Here is a 17,982-nt window from a genome sequence, read left to right as displayed (position 1 = left end):
GCAAAACAAATCCACGTGCATTGTGAACAAATCACAACTGTGCACCCAACGTCACTAAACAACTGTGCGTTCATCGACCACGTGTACCTTGGACAGTTGAATTATAATTAATCGTAATGAGACCTCAGGTGATTGAATTAAGGACACATCAAGCGATAACCAGACACATGATTCTGCTCCGTCGTCGATGCTGCAGCTCAGAGCGTGTGTGCCACCTGCAATGGGTTGCAAAGCACAGCAACTCTGTCCACTGCTGGATGAAGACCTCCTCCCCTCGCCTTTCAGTCAAGGTGGGGGTGGGGGGGTGTTTGACCGGACCGTGCCACGCTGGTCAGTGCAGCTTGGTGAAACGAGTGCCCAAGGACCTCTTCAGATAGCCCCTTGCTACGGACGTTAAAGCCGTGGCCCGGGAATCGTTAACCACTGCGTCGCCGCTCCACTTAGCAGTGCTTCTCTTGCATCTATCACGATGTATGCTTTGAGCGATGAAGGGCGGTGCGGTAGGAGTCGCACGTTTGTGTGCGACCAAGTTTGTTTCTCGCGAGAAATGTCCATCGCAGCAGAACAATTGTGCAGTCCGGGAAAACCAGGATCATGAACAGCGCCCATGTGCGATAGTCGCACATTGCTCTGTGTTTGCCAGGGGTTAATTACTTAAATGTTCAATCCACAGTTAATTGCGACCGCCTTAATTTGATAAATGGTGGCCGCCCATACGAATCCACAATGCGCATAACCTTAAGCATATAATCAGCGGATCTCCGACACGAATGAGTGAATATTGTGTGCGAGCGTAAAGGACAACCTCACCGCTAACTCGATCACCATCAACATCAAAGAGGCAATTTACCATCAACTCGACTGTGGAATTCATTTATTGTAAAGCGAGTTCTACCCAGACCAGAGTCAAACTCTGGGCTCTTCATCGCGCTCGCTTGACGGAGATTAAAGGTAAAGGTGCAGCCCTGTAATTGCTTGCTCATGCCATTCCACAAAGAGGGATATTTGGCCTACTCTTCCACGATGGCCAAACATCCTTAAAGATTTACACCATTGGAACCTCAATTGGCAGTAAAAAAATATGATAATTGGTTTTTTAACTCTTCTATCTGGCAACAAAACTGATACCTTTTTATCTTTTTTACTGGCAAATGAGGTTCCAATGGTATAAATGCTTACCCTGAGCTCTCATACTCTGATGGTGCGTTGTCTTTGAGTTGTGCGCCTTTTGGCGTCATCTGGTCCAACCCATGTGAGACTAGGCTCTAAGGAAAGCTGTCTCGGGTGTGGACCAATCAACTTCAAGTACAGTGCATATATTATCAGAGTTATGTTTTTTGTTTGCATTATGGCAGCAGGTATTGTGGTCTATGCAAACATGACTCCTTGTAAAAAAAGTGTCAGTTTTGTTGCCAGATAGAATGGTAAAAAAAACCAATTATCATCCATAAAGATGTATAATTATCCCACACTCTACCCCACCACAGGTGAGCTGTGTGTTGAATGGCTGCACGCATTAAGTTGCGTGTGTGTTTTTAATAACGTTATCTCTCTTCTTCACTTACCCACCCGCGGTTATGTCATGAAAGTCATTTAATCCACACCCCCACCACCAGGTTGGGGTCCGAGTTCACTTTAACGGAGCTCTCCGTGGGATATTACAAAGAGAAGGGCAGAGTGCCGGCACAATCCGGGCACCCCGTTACGTCTAACACACACCGACGCGATCGTGGTCAAATGACACGCTCACTCAAATCACAAACTCATGCACGGCCAGTTAACACAGTTTCTTTGTCAGTCACTAGCCCGTGTAGCAACTGTATCAGATACGAGTCGCAAGACGCTGGTACCACCCCGTCCATGCGACCAAATCGACGCGGTGTTAGACAAGGCGAGCCCTTGGAAAACTGGCTGTGGCTTACTGCTGTGCACAAGAGAGAAGTCCTGCTTACACACCTCGCTCACCCACCCTAAACTCTAGTTATAGGCACATTCAGTTCTACACCGTTCTGTGCAGCCATCGACACGTATCCACAGTTACCGCTCCTGTGTTCATCTCAGCGAAACACCCACAGCTCAGAACATGCGCTCTCAATACCCTAAAGCAGAGCTCACATGTCCGACCCCAACGCTATGGGTCACGCAAGGCTGTTAGTGTAATCACAACGCTATGGGTCACACAAGGCTGTTAGTGTAACCACAACACTATGGGTCACACAAGGCTGGTGCCCAGTCTCCTTTGAGGAAACTAACGCAGACACTTGGGGATTCTGGGCCTTGCACTCCCGTACTTGGTCACCTCTGCTCCTCAGATAGGCTCCCCCGCCAGGCTCCTTGCAATGTCAAGTGGAACCCTATTAAGCTCCCCTTCGACCCATAGATACATCCTCAAAATGTATAATCGGTGTAAAGGTTTACTTATAGTCTCCCTGAGTGGTCCTTTCTATAACGCAAACGCCTCTCTGCTGGCCGTTGTAGCCCTGGCTGGTAAAGTGATGTCCTCCTGGTCCATCGTGCTGCCACGCTCCAGTTGTTGACTGACGAGACCCATCACCTGTGAGGTTCAATCACCCACACCCGTGAAGATTACGATTGGCTCTATGCATGCAGAACCGATTAGACCCGATCAATGTATCCGGTCACTGCATGGGCAATCAACTTATTAGTTGAAAACTCGAATGCAAAAACTTTTCTTTCTAATTCTTTAGCGCAAAGCCACACTGTGATCGTCCCATGGCCGCATATTCATAGTCTGCCGCAGCTGGGGGGCTGCGTTCATTAACCCCGTGATAGCACGTGGCTCGCTCATATTTGTGTGGCTTGCTTGAATTTTCACGTACTTTTATACAAAGCTCGGTTTAGAGAAATGTGTACTGTATATCCATATACATGACACGTATGAGTGTCGTTTTGGTATATTAAAAGCAATTAAGTCATTTCCAAAGGTATGGGTGAGGACGGCTATGGGGGGAGGGGGCGGTTGTTGTTTGCCGCTGTGGGAAGCTCCCACCCCCCATTTTAATAGCTAAGCGATGGTTGGTGTCGTTTAGTTCTGAAACAGCGGCTGTCGGAATATCCCCACGGTCCCAATCACGCACATCACCACGAATATCTCCAGGAAGAGGCGGTCGATCACCATGGCCACGTACTTCCAGTCCTCGATCACCTGCGCAGAAGAATGAGAACAAAGAGAATAAGGTACCTGGCAATCACGTGACGTTGGGCCAATGGTGGCACGTGCTTAGGTACGCTGAATCAAAATTGACCCAACGTTACATTTTTAGTTGGAAGACGTATATTCTGTGGTCAGTGTAGATGAAAGTAATTCCAATCAAAAGCCCTCACAGTTTTTACTTGCGTTTTTGTTTTCCAAGCACATTCGTGTTCTGATACGTGAGTAGATGCAATCCTCTTGTCAATCCACTGCTGGATGAAGGTCTCCCCATATCATGTTGGTCATGCAGGTTCGTTGGACCATACTTCACCATGCTGGTCAGTCGGGGTTGGTGAGCAGGATGCCCAGGGCAGGTTCAGATATTACTTGCCACTGATGTTAGCCGTGGGCAGGAATCTAACTCAGATCGCCAACTTCATCGGGTGGTGCGCTGAACACTGATCCACCGTTCCACCCCTACATGTGTAGATGGTGGTCACATAATTGGCTTTATTGGTCGAATTCAACTTGACCTCGTGTTCAGTTTCACACCCCTCTGATAAATCGGCAATGGTTTTTCTTCAAAGGCAATTATGATTCATTGGATACGAAAATAAATCTCTGATTTGGAACCATCGACAAAGTTCAGCAGTCCTACACGTTTTAATGCCAAAATTTGAAAGTGGTCTCCCTTTGTAACAAGGCTAAATACATTCGTTGGGTCTTGCGGTAAAGGCACGTAGATAGGAAACATAAATAAATACAAATCACGACGTTTCGATTGCAACACAAGCAATCGTCTTGAGGTGAAAAAATACAGCAGGTGGACTGCTAAGGCAGGAAGAAACATGGCGAGAGAGCTACATGAACATATTGCCATGAGCATGAACAAAATAGAATGGAGGAAGCTGGGAATGTATGATGGGCACGACGTGGCTTCTCTTAAACGCCAATGGCTGAGTAATTACATCGGTTTGATAAAAAAAGTACACCACGTGCGTATTTTTTATATTCGATCTGCACTTAATTAAGCACAGATTAGATTTACAGCGGCGCCGCTGCCATGCAATGTCTGTATAAATATTTTAAACGCGGTCGACCTTTTCAATTTCAACCCGCGTCATAAATTCATGGCGGAACGCACCAGCGCCAAACGGAAGGGCGTATGGACCCGTTCCGTCTGCCACTGAACCATAGCCTGTGGTGGGTCCAGTGCACACAGTCTGTCTTAGCCTCACCGTTCATGAGAACGTGGTGGCCATCACTGAGTTTTACCGTGATAGCGAGAAGAACAAAAAAGATGCCGCAATTTTGGTGCCACCATTATCCTGGCCACCAACATGGCCGCCTGTGGCCGAGACCAAATGGAAGTCGACTTGGTTGAGGGTGGTGACGTTTGGCCCGTCGTTCATAAACCGACATAACATTTGAACTAATTACTGTTTCACAAATTAAATACAGGTTTAACCAAAATATATTTAATTCAAATCATGCAATGCTGATTCTATATAACTTAATCATGAAGATATTTCATACGGAGAGAAATAGGTACTTGTAGTTTTTTGTTGTTTTTTGATTGGCAGCTGTTAAGATATAATTAACAATCCAGATAGGTTGGCGGTGCATAATCGACATATTTCAGGAACCTTTTCCTCCAAAAATACAAATTTCAATTATATCTCATCAACCCCACTGGCCTATTAACTTAAACTCTGTTGGCTGATACAGGATCATGAATATTCCCATAATACCCGGCGCCATGATTATATATTTTTGTCGTGTGTCCCAAAAAATATATTTTAAAAATTCGCGAATTTCTGCGTCACATTGAGTTGCCCTTTTGACCCGAATCTCTTCACAGGTGATTCAGCGATGCTCCTGCGTTGGTCGTGGAGCACAATTAACAATAAACTCAACACATTTAATAAACACTGCGGCCATTTTGTTGTGTTTTTGACGAATATATTGAGTGGACTCAAAACAATATATATTTTAAGGCCACAGTGTTTTTGGCGAATGTGTTCAGTCCTCTTCATATGTAGATGGAGGGGTTCTATTTGATCGGACATATAGGCGACCGCAACTGACGTTAAGGGCTAAAAGTCAAACAATGCACCACACATAGCAGAGTCTGCTCGTAATAATTAATCAGACTGAAACCAACATTTTCCAATGTGGACACTCGACAATAACAGCCCATGGGTTGATTGGTTTCAGTTATAGGGTTGGCTCATCCTGAAGTTCAAAATGCAACTTCAACAATCCTCATCATCAGTGAACCAAGTCACGTGGCGTAGGGTACGAGGATATACATATGGACACACAGGGGCCTCCGGGAATCTGCGAGTCGCGTGCAAACCCTGTGACCAGACACCTCGATCTGTAATCAATCCTGACTGCCATTGTAATCCACACCCCCCAACCTGTAAATCCTCATGACCGCCCAGCCCCCCGTCGTCCCCCTCTGTGCACGCACCCCCCTTATGAAGCCACGCACGTGTGCGCAATCTTTGAGGGAAGATCCAGGCTTTGCTGGGGGATTTCTTTGCAAATGTATTTTCGCCCACTCGCAGGGCATCCTCGACCCCAGCTATTGTTATACGCAAATGTCGCCTTTAATTAAAAACGAGAAGGGAAAACCATCTCGTGGAGAAGGAAGAATGAACGTCTGCACGGTGGGTGCGTGTACTTTTTTTGCGTATGAGCTTCGACCCCGGCGACCTGAGTTCTGAGTTCGATTGCTTGGAGGCTGCACTGGGAATCTTTGATTATGAATGTTCTCTTGGCATCAGGGAAGTATTCCAAACGTGTGGTACTGCGATTCTCGCTCTCAGCAGGTTTGAGGAATTAACGTCACAAATACTGCACGCTTTGACAACTACGCTAAACAACTTTGTAATGTTTCTTCTGGTGTGAAATTTATTTTAATGCAATCATTTAGAGCCCCTTGTCAAATGACTGCTGGGTGAAAGCCTCCCCACAACATGTTGGTGATGGGGGATTTGTTTGACCATACTTCACTGCGCTGGTCAACGAGGGTTGGTGAAGGTGTAAATGGAGGGCCGTGGCCGGTTAATATTTCGCTCCCCATTGATGTTAGCCGTGGCCGGAAATCTAACTCAGCCGGTTTCACGGAAGGAGCGCGCTCACCACTGCACCACCACTCCACTGCCTGGTTGTGTGCCCTACACTTTTTTCTACACGCGTGTCACACGTATGCACATTTTAGACCTGTAAAATGTTACCACAGTGTTACATCCGAGGCTCTCTTATCCATACTGGAATCGAAGACGATTATTAATACAAGGATGGGCGACGGATGAGACAAAATGACGATCCAAAATGCGTTCGTGCAACTTAGTTTGGTGCAATGTGCCGTGCGGTAGAACTGAACACCGTGAGCAGGTTGAGCACACCAAGGGTTACACGCGAGAGTGAACCCTCACGCGTGTTAATTACTACTTTATGCGGACCGGCGGAATTTCATTTAGAGCGCTTGACTAAACATTTGGAAGGTTGCCAGGATAAATACCGGTCAGATGTAGGGGGTTAAATCAGCCTATCATCATCTAAGGGTGTTTAAAATCGGTATCACTTTGCCGTAAGTCCACAGTAGTTGCCTTATGGATATACTTGCACCCTGCCCTCCCAGTTTGAATGTCTACCACTAGCTTAGGGCTGAGAATAGTTTTTCCCCTTTTTACTGCCAACAAAACAGGTGTTCAGATGTTAAAACACCAAACTGAAACCTTTTACAAGGAATCATGTCAGCATTAACCACAATACGAGTGGTCAAAATGCAAACAAAAACATACTTTGATAATATATGCATTGTCTTTGAAACGGATTGGTCCATACCAGAGACAGCTTTTTTTTTAGCCTAGTCTCAAAACTGTGTTAGACCAGAGGACGCCAAAAGGCGTACAGCACAAAGACAACGCACTATCAGATTAATGAGAGCTTGGGGTGAGCAGCTACATCATGGGACCTCCTTTGCCAGTACCAAAATATGAGAAGAGGTTTTCCACTTTTTCTGGCAACAAACCAGGTGTTAACATGTTAAAACACCGAACTGAAACCTTTTACAAGGAATCATGTCTGCATTAACCACATATACTAGTGGTCAGAATGCAAACAAAAGACATACTCTGATAATATATGCATTGTCTTTGAAACTGATTGGCCCATCTCCTAAAGCGGCTTAGGGCTGCTATAGGAGATGGGAGCCATGACCATTGTGAGTCTGCGAGTGCTACAAGAGCCCAATGCGGAATAGTAACTATGCTTTGATCGACTCGTGGTGATTTCTTGCTTTCTAAGCTCACGAATTGCTTGCGTAAGCAATCGACGACGGTGTCGATTCACGCGAACAACAGAATTGTGCATCGTGGGTGCACGTGACTCCTTACGAATAGCCAATGGCCGCTGACCAGCGTGCTGAAGTTGTGCTCAAAACCCCGCCCCTTTACCCGAACGGCGAAGAGGAGGCCTCGTCCACTCACGGACCCGAAGCGTCGGGGAGGGGGTGGGCATTGGGGCAGGGAGGGGCTACCCCCCCTATTGCAACCTCAGCCCCCCCCTCCCCCCAATTTTATCCCCCCCCCATAAACAAGGTCACCCCGCTGCTGTACGTGTGCACGTGAGTCGACGGGGGTGTGTATGCGAGCGGCGCGTACGCTCTGGTCTTCGTCCTCGCTGCGCGTGTGGTCCGCGATGAACCTGACCCCGTCCACGGCTTCCTGCATCTCGGGCGTCCACTTGGACGAGGTGCGGAACCTCAGCTCGGAAATGTTCCGGAAGGGGCCCGAGAGGTCCTGCATTTTGAAGCCGTACTTGTTGGCGGACGCCGGGTTCACGAAGCACGCGTCCGCACCCTCGCCGTGCACCTTGCTCGCGAACGAGGCGCCCAAATGTTTTTGTCTCATGCGGTCGCGTGCCGAGCTGTTCTTGGGCCGCTGCATGAACAAGAGCATGGGCAGCTTGTGCAGGAAGACCTTCTTGACCCAGTTCGGCATGGTGTGCGTGCTCGGAGATCGGTGGTGCACGTTCAGGACGCAGACGCTCGTCACGATGGAAAAGGTGATCAGCACCATGTTGAACATCAGGTATTTGCCGATGAGCGGGACGTCCAGGGACGTGGGCGGCACGATCTTGGAGATGAGCAGCAGGAACACGGTGAGAGCGAGCAGCACGGAGAGGCACAGAGTCATCTTCGCGCTGCAGTCAGACGGCAGGTAGAAGACGAGGATTGTGAGAAAGCTGACGAGCACGCATGGTATGATGAAGTAGATGGTGTAGAAGAGAGGTTTCCTCTTGATGATGAAGTCGTAGGTGATGTCTACGCACGCGGGGTCAGAAGGGTCCTTGTTTTTGCGGCCGTGCAAGGACACGATGTCCCACTCGCCGCTTGGAGTGAAGTCGTCCAACTTTGCCAAGTCGTGCTTGAGCACCAGGTCGATCTCGTTGTGGTCACAGACCAAGGGGCGAAACGTAATGGTGCAATTCTGCTGGTCAAATGGGAAGTGCTTGACGTTGATCTTGCAGGAACTTTTATAGATGGCAGGCGGCTTCCATGTGACGTTCCCATCCGAGGACACTATGGCGTTGCTGTGTAAGGGAACCCTGTATTCGCCGTCAGCACTGGAACAGAGACGCACACGAGCGTTTAAGCCCCCCACCGAGGCGTAATATTTCATATTACAGTACTGCGATTACCGCTGCATTGCTGCTCTGCTCCTGCTGTTAAGGTAGGCATGGAGGCGCTGACATTGCGAAATAATGCTATTCAGAAAGGTTAATGCCACCAGGCCAATCAGGATACTTGGCCTGACCATTATCGCGAACCCCTTTTCATTCCCTTTGCTGCGGAACAACCCATGAACACGCCCATTACACCCCCCCCCCCAACCTCAGGCCCCCCCACCAACTTTTTTTTCAGAAGAATCACTTGGAAAATCCATGAATGAACTAAAAAAATCTACCTGAAGTAAACCCACCACCACGCGTAACGTAAGGGACGGAACGCGTCCAACAACGAGATGGAGCGATGAAATCAGCTCGCGTGCAGGAGCTAGGTGGTTTACTGCATCACGGGGTCGTGAGAATTAGCAACGGCTTCGGGGGCAAAGACGAAGAGACGCCTTCATGCAGCGGTGCATTTATCGTGACTTGTGATGATGATGATGATCCGAGGGGAAAACAGCGCACATGTGTGAATCAGCAGACTAAACTAAACATTTGATTTTACGGCCAACTGAGCTATGTAGGTATTTTTCAGAAGCGAGTTGGCCACAAATAATAGCTAAAGGAAGTGGCTCATCGCATGGAAATGTGTAGCCGCCAAATACTCGAAATGCGTATTTCTAAATGTGGAAGGAAAAACCGGAGGATCCGGAGAAAAATGTACGCGAACGCGGAAAAAATGTGCAAACTCCCAAATATACAGGCGTCGTTGTCAGGATCGAATCCACGACCTCCTGCATACCAGGCGAGGTAGTTAACATCTCACCACTGTGGCGCCCCAATGGTGTAACCTGCACCGTGCAGGCGATGGAGGGAGTCAGGGAGGGAGGGAGGTGGAAAGCCTCATCCTATACTAACTCCAGTATATTTAGTAATGACCACATCGTACTTGTACTGCCGCTGGTACAGCCGTCAAGATGAAGAGGATCAAACACGGTCGCTGAGAGGTGCCTGACCTTGCGCGCCACAACCCGCGCCGATGCTTACTTATTGTTAAGGCCGATAGTGGGAAGCCAGATCTCTTTGGAGGGCAGCCGCGTCGCGTCCATTCCTTCATAGTCAGCTGGGGCCCACCTGAGCCGGTAGTCAACCCACTCCTGTAATCAGCAAGCACACTCTCAGATTGCATTCAAAGTGCACAACAACTTAAACAATTAAAGGGAGTTGCCCCCCAGAACAAAGATTCCCCATATAGCCTTAACGGGCTGTTGGGGCAACTGCTGTTAGCGAGCACCTATGAAGGCCCGCACGATACATGAAGGGGTGGGTGGCCAGCACCACACCCGGCCGCTTTTGTCTCCCGAGTGGCGATGTTTATAAACCGCACCAGGTACTCATTTAATGCTGAGTTGACCTAGGGGAGGCCCAGGACCGGTTGAGATAATCGTCACTGGTGTTGGGCGCGAGTGGGAATCAAACTCGAGTCGCCAGGTTCGTGATGCAGCACGCTAACCACTACACTATCGCTCTCCCCCCCGTTCCTCCCCGCAAGTGATTTGCCTGGTCAAAGGTGCAAGCATGCAGTGGACCGTCAGTCATCTCCTGGAAACTCCAATTTATTATGATAGGTACAAGTATATCCACAGGAATAACTGCTGTTGATTTTCTACAAAGTGCTATTAGTTTTATCGACCACACAGGGATGGCTGGTGAAGTCGATCTCCGACCCTGGTCTAACCAATGCCAGCCAGATATCACCAATACCTGTGTAACTCACCAATACCTGTGTAACTCACCAATATCTGCAGATTTTTCCACCTGTCTCCATTTCTTTCAGAAACTCCTCCCATTAGCTCTCTGACGCGTGTCCCCTCTATTCGACCAGCTCGCATAATAAAGTTACTCATGGCCGTTAAGTCGTCTCTATAACCGGAACACTGCAATGAAGACTGCAGCACATAACGTCGAAGCTTCCATTCACTTCCAATGGGGGGAAACAAATCTAGTTTTTTTATGTACCATAATAGAATTCAATTAACGTGTGCATTATTGATGAAGCAGTAATTTATCATTGTATATAGACTATAAACACGCCAGAGGCAGATAAAAGGCTTTGAGGACAGGGCATAAAACGTATGTACAGGCCATCAACTGTTACATTATTTTACAAGTCACCCTTACCGAATTGATTACACTGCATATATTGTTAATAGCATCATCAGTGTGATCATCATCAGACATCATTAATCAGCTGCTGGATGAAGACCTCTCCAAGCCTCAGCCACATAGCACAATCCTGTTGATGTAGCAATCCACCCAAGCAACTGCACACGAACTCTGGTATCGTGCCGTTAACAATCTAATATCGGAATATCATACCAATTGTCTACGATCATATGACCCTAAATGTGTCAAATCTCATCGGATCTGAGAAGCTCAATTGTATCGAACCTGGTTAATACTCGGATGGAGTTTTGTGTTGGTTTGGGATGCGAGGTGGCCAGGAGATTGAAGCACAGAATTGGATGGAATCCATCTGTAAGGAGCTTGTAGGATGCGTGGTTGGTTGTCTCTGCCCGCTCAGGATTCCTCCCACACGCCAAAAACTAATGTATGGCATTGGCCAAACATCCCAATGTCCTCATTCAAAAAACTGAGCCTTAATACTCAATGAGGCTTTCCTGGGTAAATTCAGGGCGGTGTTATTATGAAACAGTGGGCTCAGAAGGTCGAATTAATCCCTGAAACCCTCCCCCCCCCACACCACCGTGTTCTCTGTGAATGAGCACCACGTGCAAAGTCGCACTACGCAGTAGGAAGTCAACAGTCATGAAGTGGAATGAACTTGACCCAGCCACGAGAATGTAGAATTGACTGAAAAAAGTTACTAAGATACTTACACATGAACACACGCTGTTATGTGATGACATAACCCTTAAAATAATAACACAACAATGCGAAAATATATTAATTGTAATTTGGCAAACGACCCAAAGCACTTTCATGGTATAAAGACTTTAGAGGCAGTCGTCGAGTTACCAACACCTGACTTATGAAGGCCCGTACTTACGAACCAACTTCCATAAAAAATTTTAGATCGACTTAAAAATGCGAACTCGCAACTGCAAACTGAACCAGGGAACTATTTTATTCAGAGGAGCGATCCTCTGTGAGTTGTAATAAGTCGGCCTCGCCCTGGGAGTGTTTGTGCATGTGTGTACACGCGTGGACGTGTGCGTGTGTGTGTATGTACAGGCGTGGACGTGTGTGTGTGTGAAAGTATGTTGGGAGCAATAGTATAGCATTTAGCGTGCTGCGCTACGAACCCGGTGACCCGAGTGTGATACCCGTCCACGGCCAACACCACTAACAATTATCCGAACCAGTCCTAGGCCTTCCCTAGGTCGACTCAGCCTCAAATGTGTACCTAGTGGAGTGTGTAACATTGCCACTCGTGAGACAAAGGCGGCCGTGCGTGGTGCTGGCCAGCCATCCCCTCGTGTGCCGTGCTGGCCTTCATAGGTGCTCGCTAACAGCACTTGCCCCTACAGTCTGTTAAGGACACACGTGGAGTCGCTGTCGTTGGGTTTAAACATTGTAGGAGCCAGAGGACACCCCTGTCGCACCCCAAGGTGAACATGTGAACAGGGAATGGCTCTGGCTGCGAGCCACATAGCTTTACTCGGGCCTGCCCACCATCATGAAGATCCTTAATGATTGTGAGCAGAGGGTCAGGGACTCCGAAAGCACGTCGAACAGCACAGAGCCCTGGCCTGTTGATGGTTTCATAGGCATTCACCAGGTCAATAAAGCAATAATGTCGGTCTTGTTGGAATTCCCCACACCTCTGGTGTAGCAGACGAACAGAGAATATGGCATCCGTGCAGGACCACCCTGGTCTGAAACCACATTGGGGCTCAGCAAGCCTCTCCTCAGCGTGCCTGGCAAGGCGATGTTGAATAATCCTTGCCAGGACCTTTCCAGGCACACTGATTAGAGAGATGCCCCTGTAGTTGTTACACTCTGTGCGGTCCCCCCTCTTAAAAATGGGGGACCACCAGTGCATCCTTCCAATATTGCAGAACCCGTCCTGTGGTCCAGACATTTGTGATAATGTCATGTAGGGCAGTCTGCATACAGAAACGCCACTCTCCCTCAGCATTTCACTTGGGAGATCATCTCCGCCTGGTCTCAGACTCCGGATCGTCCGTCGTACTTCCACTACAGACGGAATCTCAGCCATTGATTTGCTATGCAGTAATTATAACATGCAAATGTAAACCACATTGATTATTTATGATTTTAGCAATGCCTCCCTTTTTCGTTGAGCCATAATACATGTCATAACACAGAATGTGTTCCGACTTAATCAACCATTCGACTTACGAACGGGTCTCAGGAACGACTGATGTTCATGCGCCGAGGACGAGTAGGTGTTCGCAGCGACTGCGTTGATGTATCTTCTTGGTTCTTTCGGTAAAGTCACGTAGAATGGAAATAATAAAATAATAAAAATAAAACATAATAATGTTTTATTTTTATTCTTTTTATTCTTTAAAAAATAAAACGTAATAATGTTTTAAAAAATAAAACATAATAATGTTTTATTTTTATTATTTTATTATGTCCATTCTACGTGACTTTACCGAAAGAACCAAGAAGATGAATCCCTGCAGTCACGAAAGCTTGAAATCGAAATGCGTTGATGTATTTACAAGCTTCGATCTTACCTGGATGAGCCACAAGTTGGTCGTCATTATCTGCTCCCTTACATCCTAAATGTTGCGACACAAATCACAATTGATGACGCGAGCACCATGCAACGCGGTATGTTCATCTATATACTGTTAAAGTCACCTGTCAACCGGTCACATGCACTCACCAAACAAATGCAAGTGCTTTTCTGTACTTCTAATATGTATTTTTCGATTTAAAGCTTTCGCGACTGCAGGGATTCATCTTCTTGGTTCTTTCGGTAAAGTCACGTAGAAGGGAAGTAATACAATAATAAAAATAAAACATAATAAAATCAAATAATTCTCACGACGTTTGTGTTGTAGCCGAAACGTCGTGAGAATTATTTGATTTGATTATGTTTTATTTTTTATTATTTTATTACTTCCCTTCTACGTGACTTTACCGAAAGAACCAAGAAGATGATTCTAATATGTACGTTAATTTAATGATAGATTGTGTGTGGGAGGCGGAAGGTGGGCGGCAGGGTGAGTGGAGGGGGTGTTGTTCTGGATGGTGAATGTAGGTGAGACAGGAGGAACAGAATCGTGACATTTTATTTGCAGGGAACTCCTTTCCCTGAAGTAAATCATACCGCAGATACACTCTACTACCACAATGCAAATTTCGTTGACAGATGATCACCAAGTTAAATTCCATATAATCATGGACAGATACATCCAACATTAACACGTGGGTTCGAAGTATGTTGGTTAAAAATCAGGTATCATTTATGAATATTAATTAAAATATAAGGGGCCGTCCATAAATGACGTCACGCGATTTTGGACGATTTTTTACCCCCCCCCCCCTAGTCACACGGCGTCACAAAAAGTCAGACCCCCTCTCAAATGCTTCAAATCGCTTTAAACTATTAGCCATTGTAGTGCGTATTTAATGTGGCGCTGCACTCTGTTGTAGGAGGAAACATTTATAAAAAAGTATATTGAATTAAATAGAACGTGTTGTCTATATTTAAAGTTGCGCATTTTTATGTGACGTCACATTTCTCACCCCCCCCCCTCGTCACACATCGTCACAAATGTCTGACCCCCCCCCCCCCAGATGCGTGACGTCATTTATGGACGGCCCCGAACAAGCTATATGTTTGCAGACAGCACGTGTGTTTACTGATTCGACCCAACGCCTCTTTAGTGGAGATAACAGCAAATCTGACCACCCATGGGTTTCTCAATGAGATCATGACCCACGAAAGAAAGAAAATCTACTTTTAAAATCTCTACTCGAATACAAACAGGGGGGGGGGGGGGCTGAGGACACTCACGACATTGACGATCTGGCACAGGGAGATGTGAAAGGCGATTGTAACCAGCTGCGAGTTATTGATGGCCGGGCGAATGTCTTTGTTGTATCTGTTTTTCTGGAGCAGATAGTCCAGGAGCCTTTTCTCCGCCTCTGATGCGCCAATGCCTTCACAAATCACACGAATGATCAGGGCACACATGCGTGAAGTCATATACAAACACACAGACAATGACCTAATTTCCTTCCTTCATGGCTTTACAAGACAACTAGAACTTACTGAGCCTAGCGGGCACGCCCGGCCGCCTTTGTCTCCCCAGTACTCATGCTCATGGCTATATACGTCACGCAGGCACGAACATCGGTTGCCTTTAATATAAATGAGTGCATTCTATTGCAGGGATAAGATTTCGTGGTAACGGTTGAGCTTAAAACTACGTGAACGTTTGGGCTGGCAATGCATTTGACGAGAGTAATATCGTACAATCCTTCGTAAATTGACTGCTGGATGAAGGCATCCCCACGCATAGGCTGGTCCATTGGGGCTGTTTGACCATACTTCACCACGCTGGCAATTGACGATTGGTTAAGAGGGGAGGCGAAGCGAGGCGGGGGGAGAGGGGTGTCAGAATCGATTCCGATATTGCTCGCCACCTGATGTCAGCCACGACCGTGAATCGAACTCGACTGGGACGCGTCCATAACGCAGTGTGTGAACTACACCGGTGTATTGCTCGCAAAGTTTATTTGATCGCTTTCGTAATGCACACACACACGCGCACACGTCATGCATTGCTTGTATAATTACTACAGTGGACATTTAAAACATCAATATAACTGTTCCAAGAAAATCTCCCAAGGACATTTACAAAACAAACTTATAGCCCGCGACAAGTGGCTGCACGCAGGATAATTAATCGATGAAAACGCACACAGCACATGAGCAGGTTGATTTTTACTTTTTGGTTCTTTCGGTAAAGTCACGTAGGTGAATTTTTTTTTAATAGAAAAAATAAGTGATTCTTGTTCACCGATGCTCTCAGGGTCGCGTCCAAAATCGTTCTCCCTTTCGCGCTTTTGCTGCCGGAGCGACTGAAACGTCTCTCTCCGACAGGTCCCGGATTCCTGATGATGGCGCAATTCATGACCCTTTCTCCCATCACTCAAATATCAATTTCACATACACAAGACAAAGACCCCCCGTCTAGCCTTCAACAGACTGTTGGGGCAAGTGCTGTTCGCGAGCACACGTGAAGACCGGGACGGCAGACGAGGGGGCGGGTTTGTTGGCCAGCACCACGCTCGGCCGCCTTTGTCTCCCCAAATGCTGATGTTTACTGCACACCACACCAGGTACTAATTTAAGGTTGAGTCGACCTAGGGGGAGGGCCAGCACCAGTTCAAATATTCGCCATCGATGTTTTTGACTGTAAGCGGGAATCGATTTCTGGCCTAGGGGTTCGTAGTGCTGTGTGCTAACCACTCCAATACCGCTCCCCACTATTACGGTACACAGACACAGGCGTGCACATCCACACACACACAGTCTATAAAATCAGCTATCTCGTACATTGTGATGGAAAGAGCGTCCATCTGCGGTTTATCATCGGGCGAAATGTGCAGGATCACCATACATTGCGTGTGCAACGTAAAGGTCGTGATTTATCAGTGATCCGGGATGCAGAATAAAAATATTTATAAATCCTGGATGAATCCGATAAAGCTCTTTTTCACAGATGTCCAGCCGGGGCGGGTTAGAACGTTACAACAACAGCCAACAATTCAAAAGCAGGATAGGAGTACAAAGTATGGTAAAGATAAATAAATAACTAAAAATATACACATACAATTTAACAATTTACTCTTTGGTTCTTTCGGTAAAGTCGCGTAGAAAGAAAATAAATTAAATAATAGAATACGACGTTTCGATCGCAACATAAGCAATCGTCATCAGTTAGAAAAAAACCTCGTGAACTTAGAAATACAATGCAATCCAACACAGAGAGTCGGCTAACACAACAGTCAAAATTGAATGGACAGGACCCAATGTAGATTTGTTCTTGCAACATGTGACGCGTTTAGCTACTTGCGTGGTCTGTGGAGTACATAAACTGATTCACACATCCAGATAAATCGCAAGAGGCACCAGCAGCGACGAGCAGTGGCACAGCCACCACATGAGCCGGTTTGTTCTGTGGCATATTACGCAATATTTGGGGCGCAATTAGTTAAATCCAGCCACGTTCGCGTGCTGGGTTCGAATAACGTGGCCCCTTTCCTCGATGTGTCCATTTCTCTCACTAATAACCGCACACCCAGAAGCGGCACGCGATGGCACACTCTGGGTTAAGACACGGGACGCGCACCCACACTTTGGCTTCGACAAGCAACACTCATTAAACAAATGAAGAATGATACAATAACCACGAAACCTAACACACACGCAACACGCTCAGACACGGACGCACGGAGCCCGAAAGTTAATGAAATTGATTTAAAGCTTTCGTGACTGCAGGGATTCATCTTCTTGGTTCTTTAGGTAAAGTCACGTAGAAGGGAAATAATAAAATAATAAAAATGAAACGTAATAAAATACAATTCTCACGACTTTTCGGCCACAACGCAAGCAGCCGTCCTCAGGTGAAGAACAGGTGAAGAACAGGTCTGTCGGCTGCTTGCGTTGTGGCCGAAACGTCGTGAGAATTGTATTTTATTATGTTTTAATTTTATTATTGTATTACTTCCCTTCTACGTGACTTTACCGAAAGAACCAAGAATATTAATGAAATTGGTTTATTAACAAGCAGACTTACGTTTGAGGGTGAACAAAAAAAGTACATGGACGAGTAGCAGCACACCCGGCCTCGTCCGTAAATGATCCATCGTCACGTGATCTCGCCAATGTTCAATTCAGACCCGCGCCACGCGGCGGATACACGCGTGGTGTTCCTCAGCACACATTCGAGTTTCTAGCGTGCCATGTGCCTGTGGCATCAACCTCGTCATCCTCCAAGTGCAAGTCCTGGAGAGGAAAGAGAGAGAGAGAGAGAAGACGGGAAGAGATAAAAAAGAGCCGGTCCGGCGGGTGTCACTGGGAATACGTTCACCCGCATTTCTGATGTTTCTTGTTCGGTGCTGGATGGAAACCT

General features: G+C 46.8%; 1 protein-coding gene across 1 annotated transcript; it reads right to left on the bottom strand.

The window, feature by feature from the left end:
* Nucleotides 1–2,821: 2,821 nt before the first annotated feature.
* LOC133346311 (neuronal acetylcholine receptor subunit beta-4-like) lies at nt 2,822–17,716 on the bottom strand. Its single transcript, XM_061557806.1, has 6 exons — nt 17,647–17,716; nt 14,856–15,001; nt 13,567–13,611; nt 9,884–9,993; nt 7,831–8,794; nt 2,822–3,166 (listed from the first exon to the last, which is right to left on the bottom strand). The coding sequence occupies exons 1-6, from the start codon at nt 17,714–17,716 to the stop codon at nt 3,047–3,049; spliced, it is 1,455 nt and encodes a 484-aa protein (XP_061413790.1). The 3' UTR covers nt 2,822–3,046.
* Nucleotides 17,717–17,982: the final 266 nt, after the last annotated feature.

Source organism: Lethenteron reissneri, chromosome 24 (assembly GCF_015708825.2).
Source record: "Lethenteron reissneri isolate LAM-NWPU_2019-01 chromosome 24, ASM1570882v1, whole genome shotgun sequence".
NCBI classification, from domain to species: Eukaryota; Metazoa; Chordata; class Hyperoartia; order Petromyzontiformes; family Petromyzontidae; genus Lethenteron; species Lethenteron reissneri.
Note: the sequence above shows the minus strand (reverse complement) of the source record. Positions and strands in the feature narration are given on the sequence as shown.

Excerpts from the sequence above, each read along its gene's own strand:
- LOC133346311 (XM_061557806.1), bottom strand. The coding sequence starts at position 17,716 with ATGGATCATTTACGGACGAGGCCGGGTGTGCTGCTACTCGTCCATGTA. Across the intron at positions 13,612-14,855 it reads TGTGCCAGATCGTCAATGTC|GATGTAAGGGAGCAGATAAT; the intron begins GTGAGTGTCCTC and ends CGCAACATTTAG. Across the intron at positions 9,994-13,566 it reads CCAACTTGTGGCTCATCCAG|GAGTGGGTTGACTACCGGCT; the intron begins GTAAGATCGAAG and ends TGCTGATTACAG.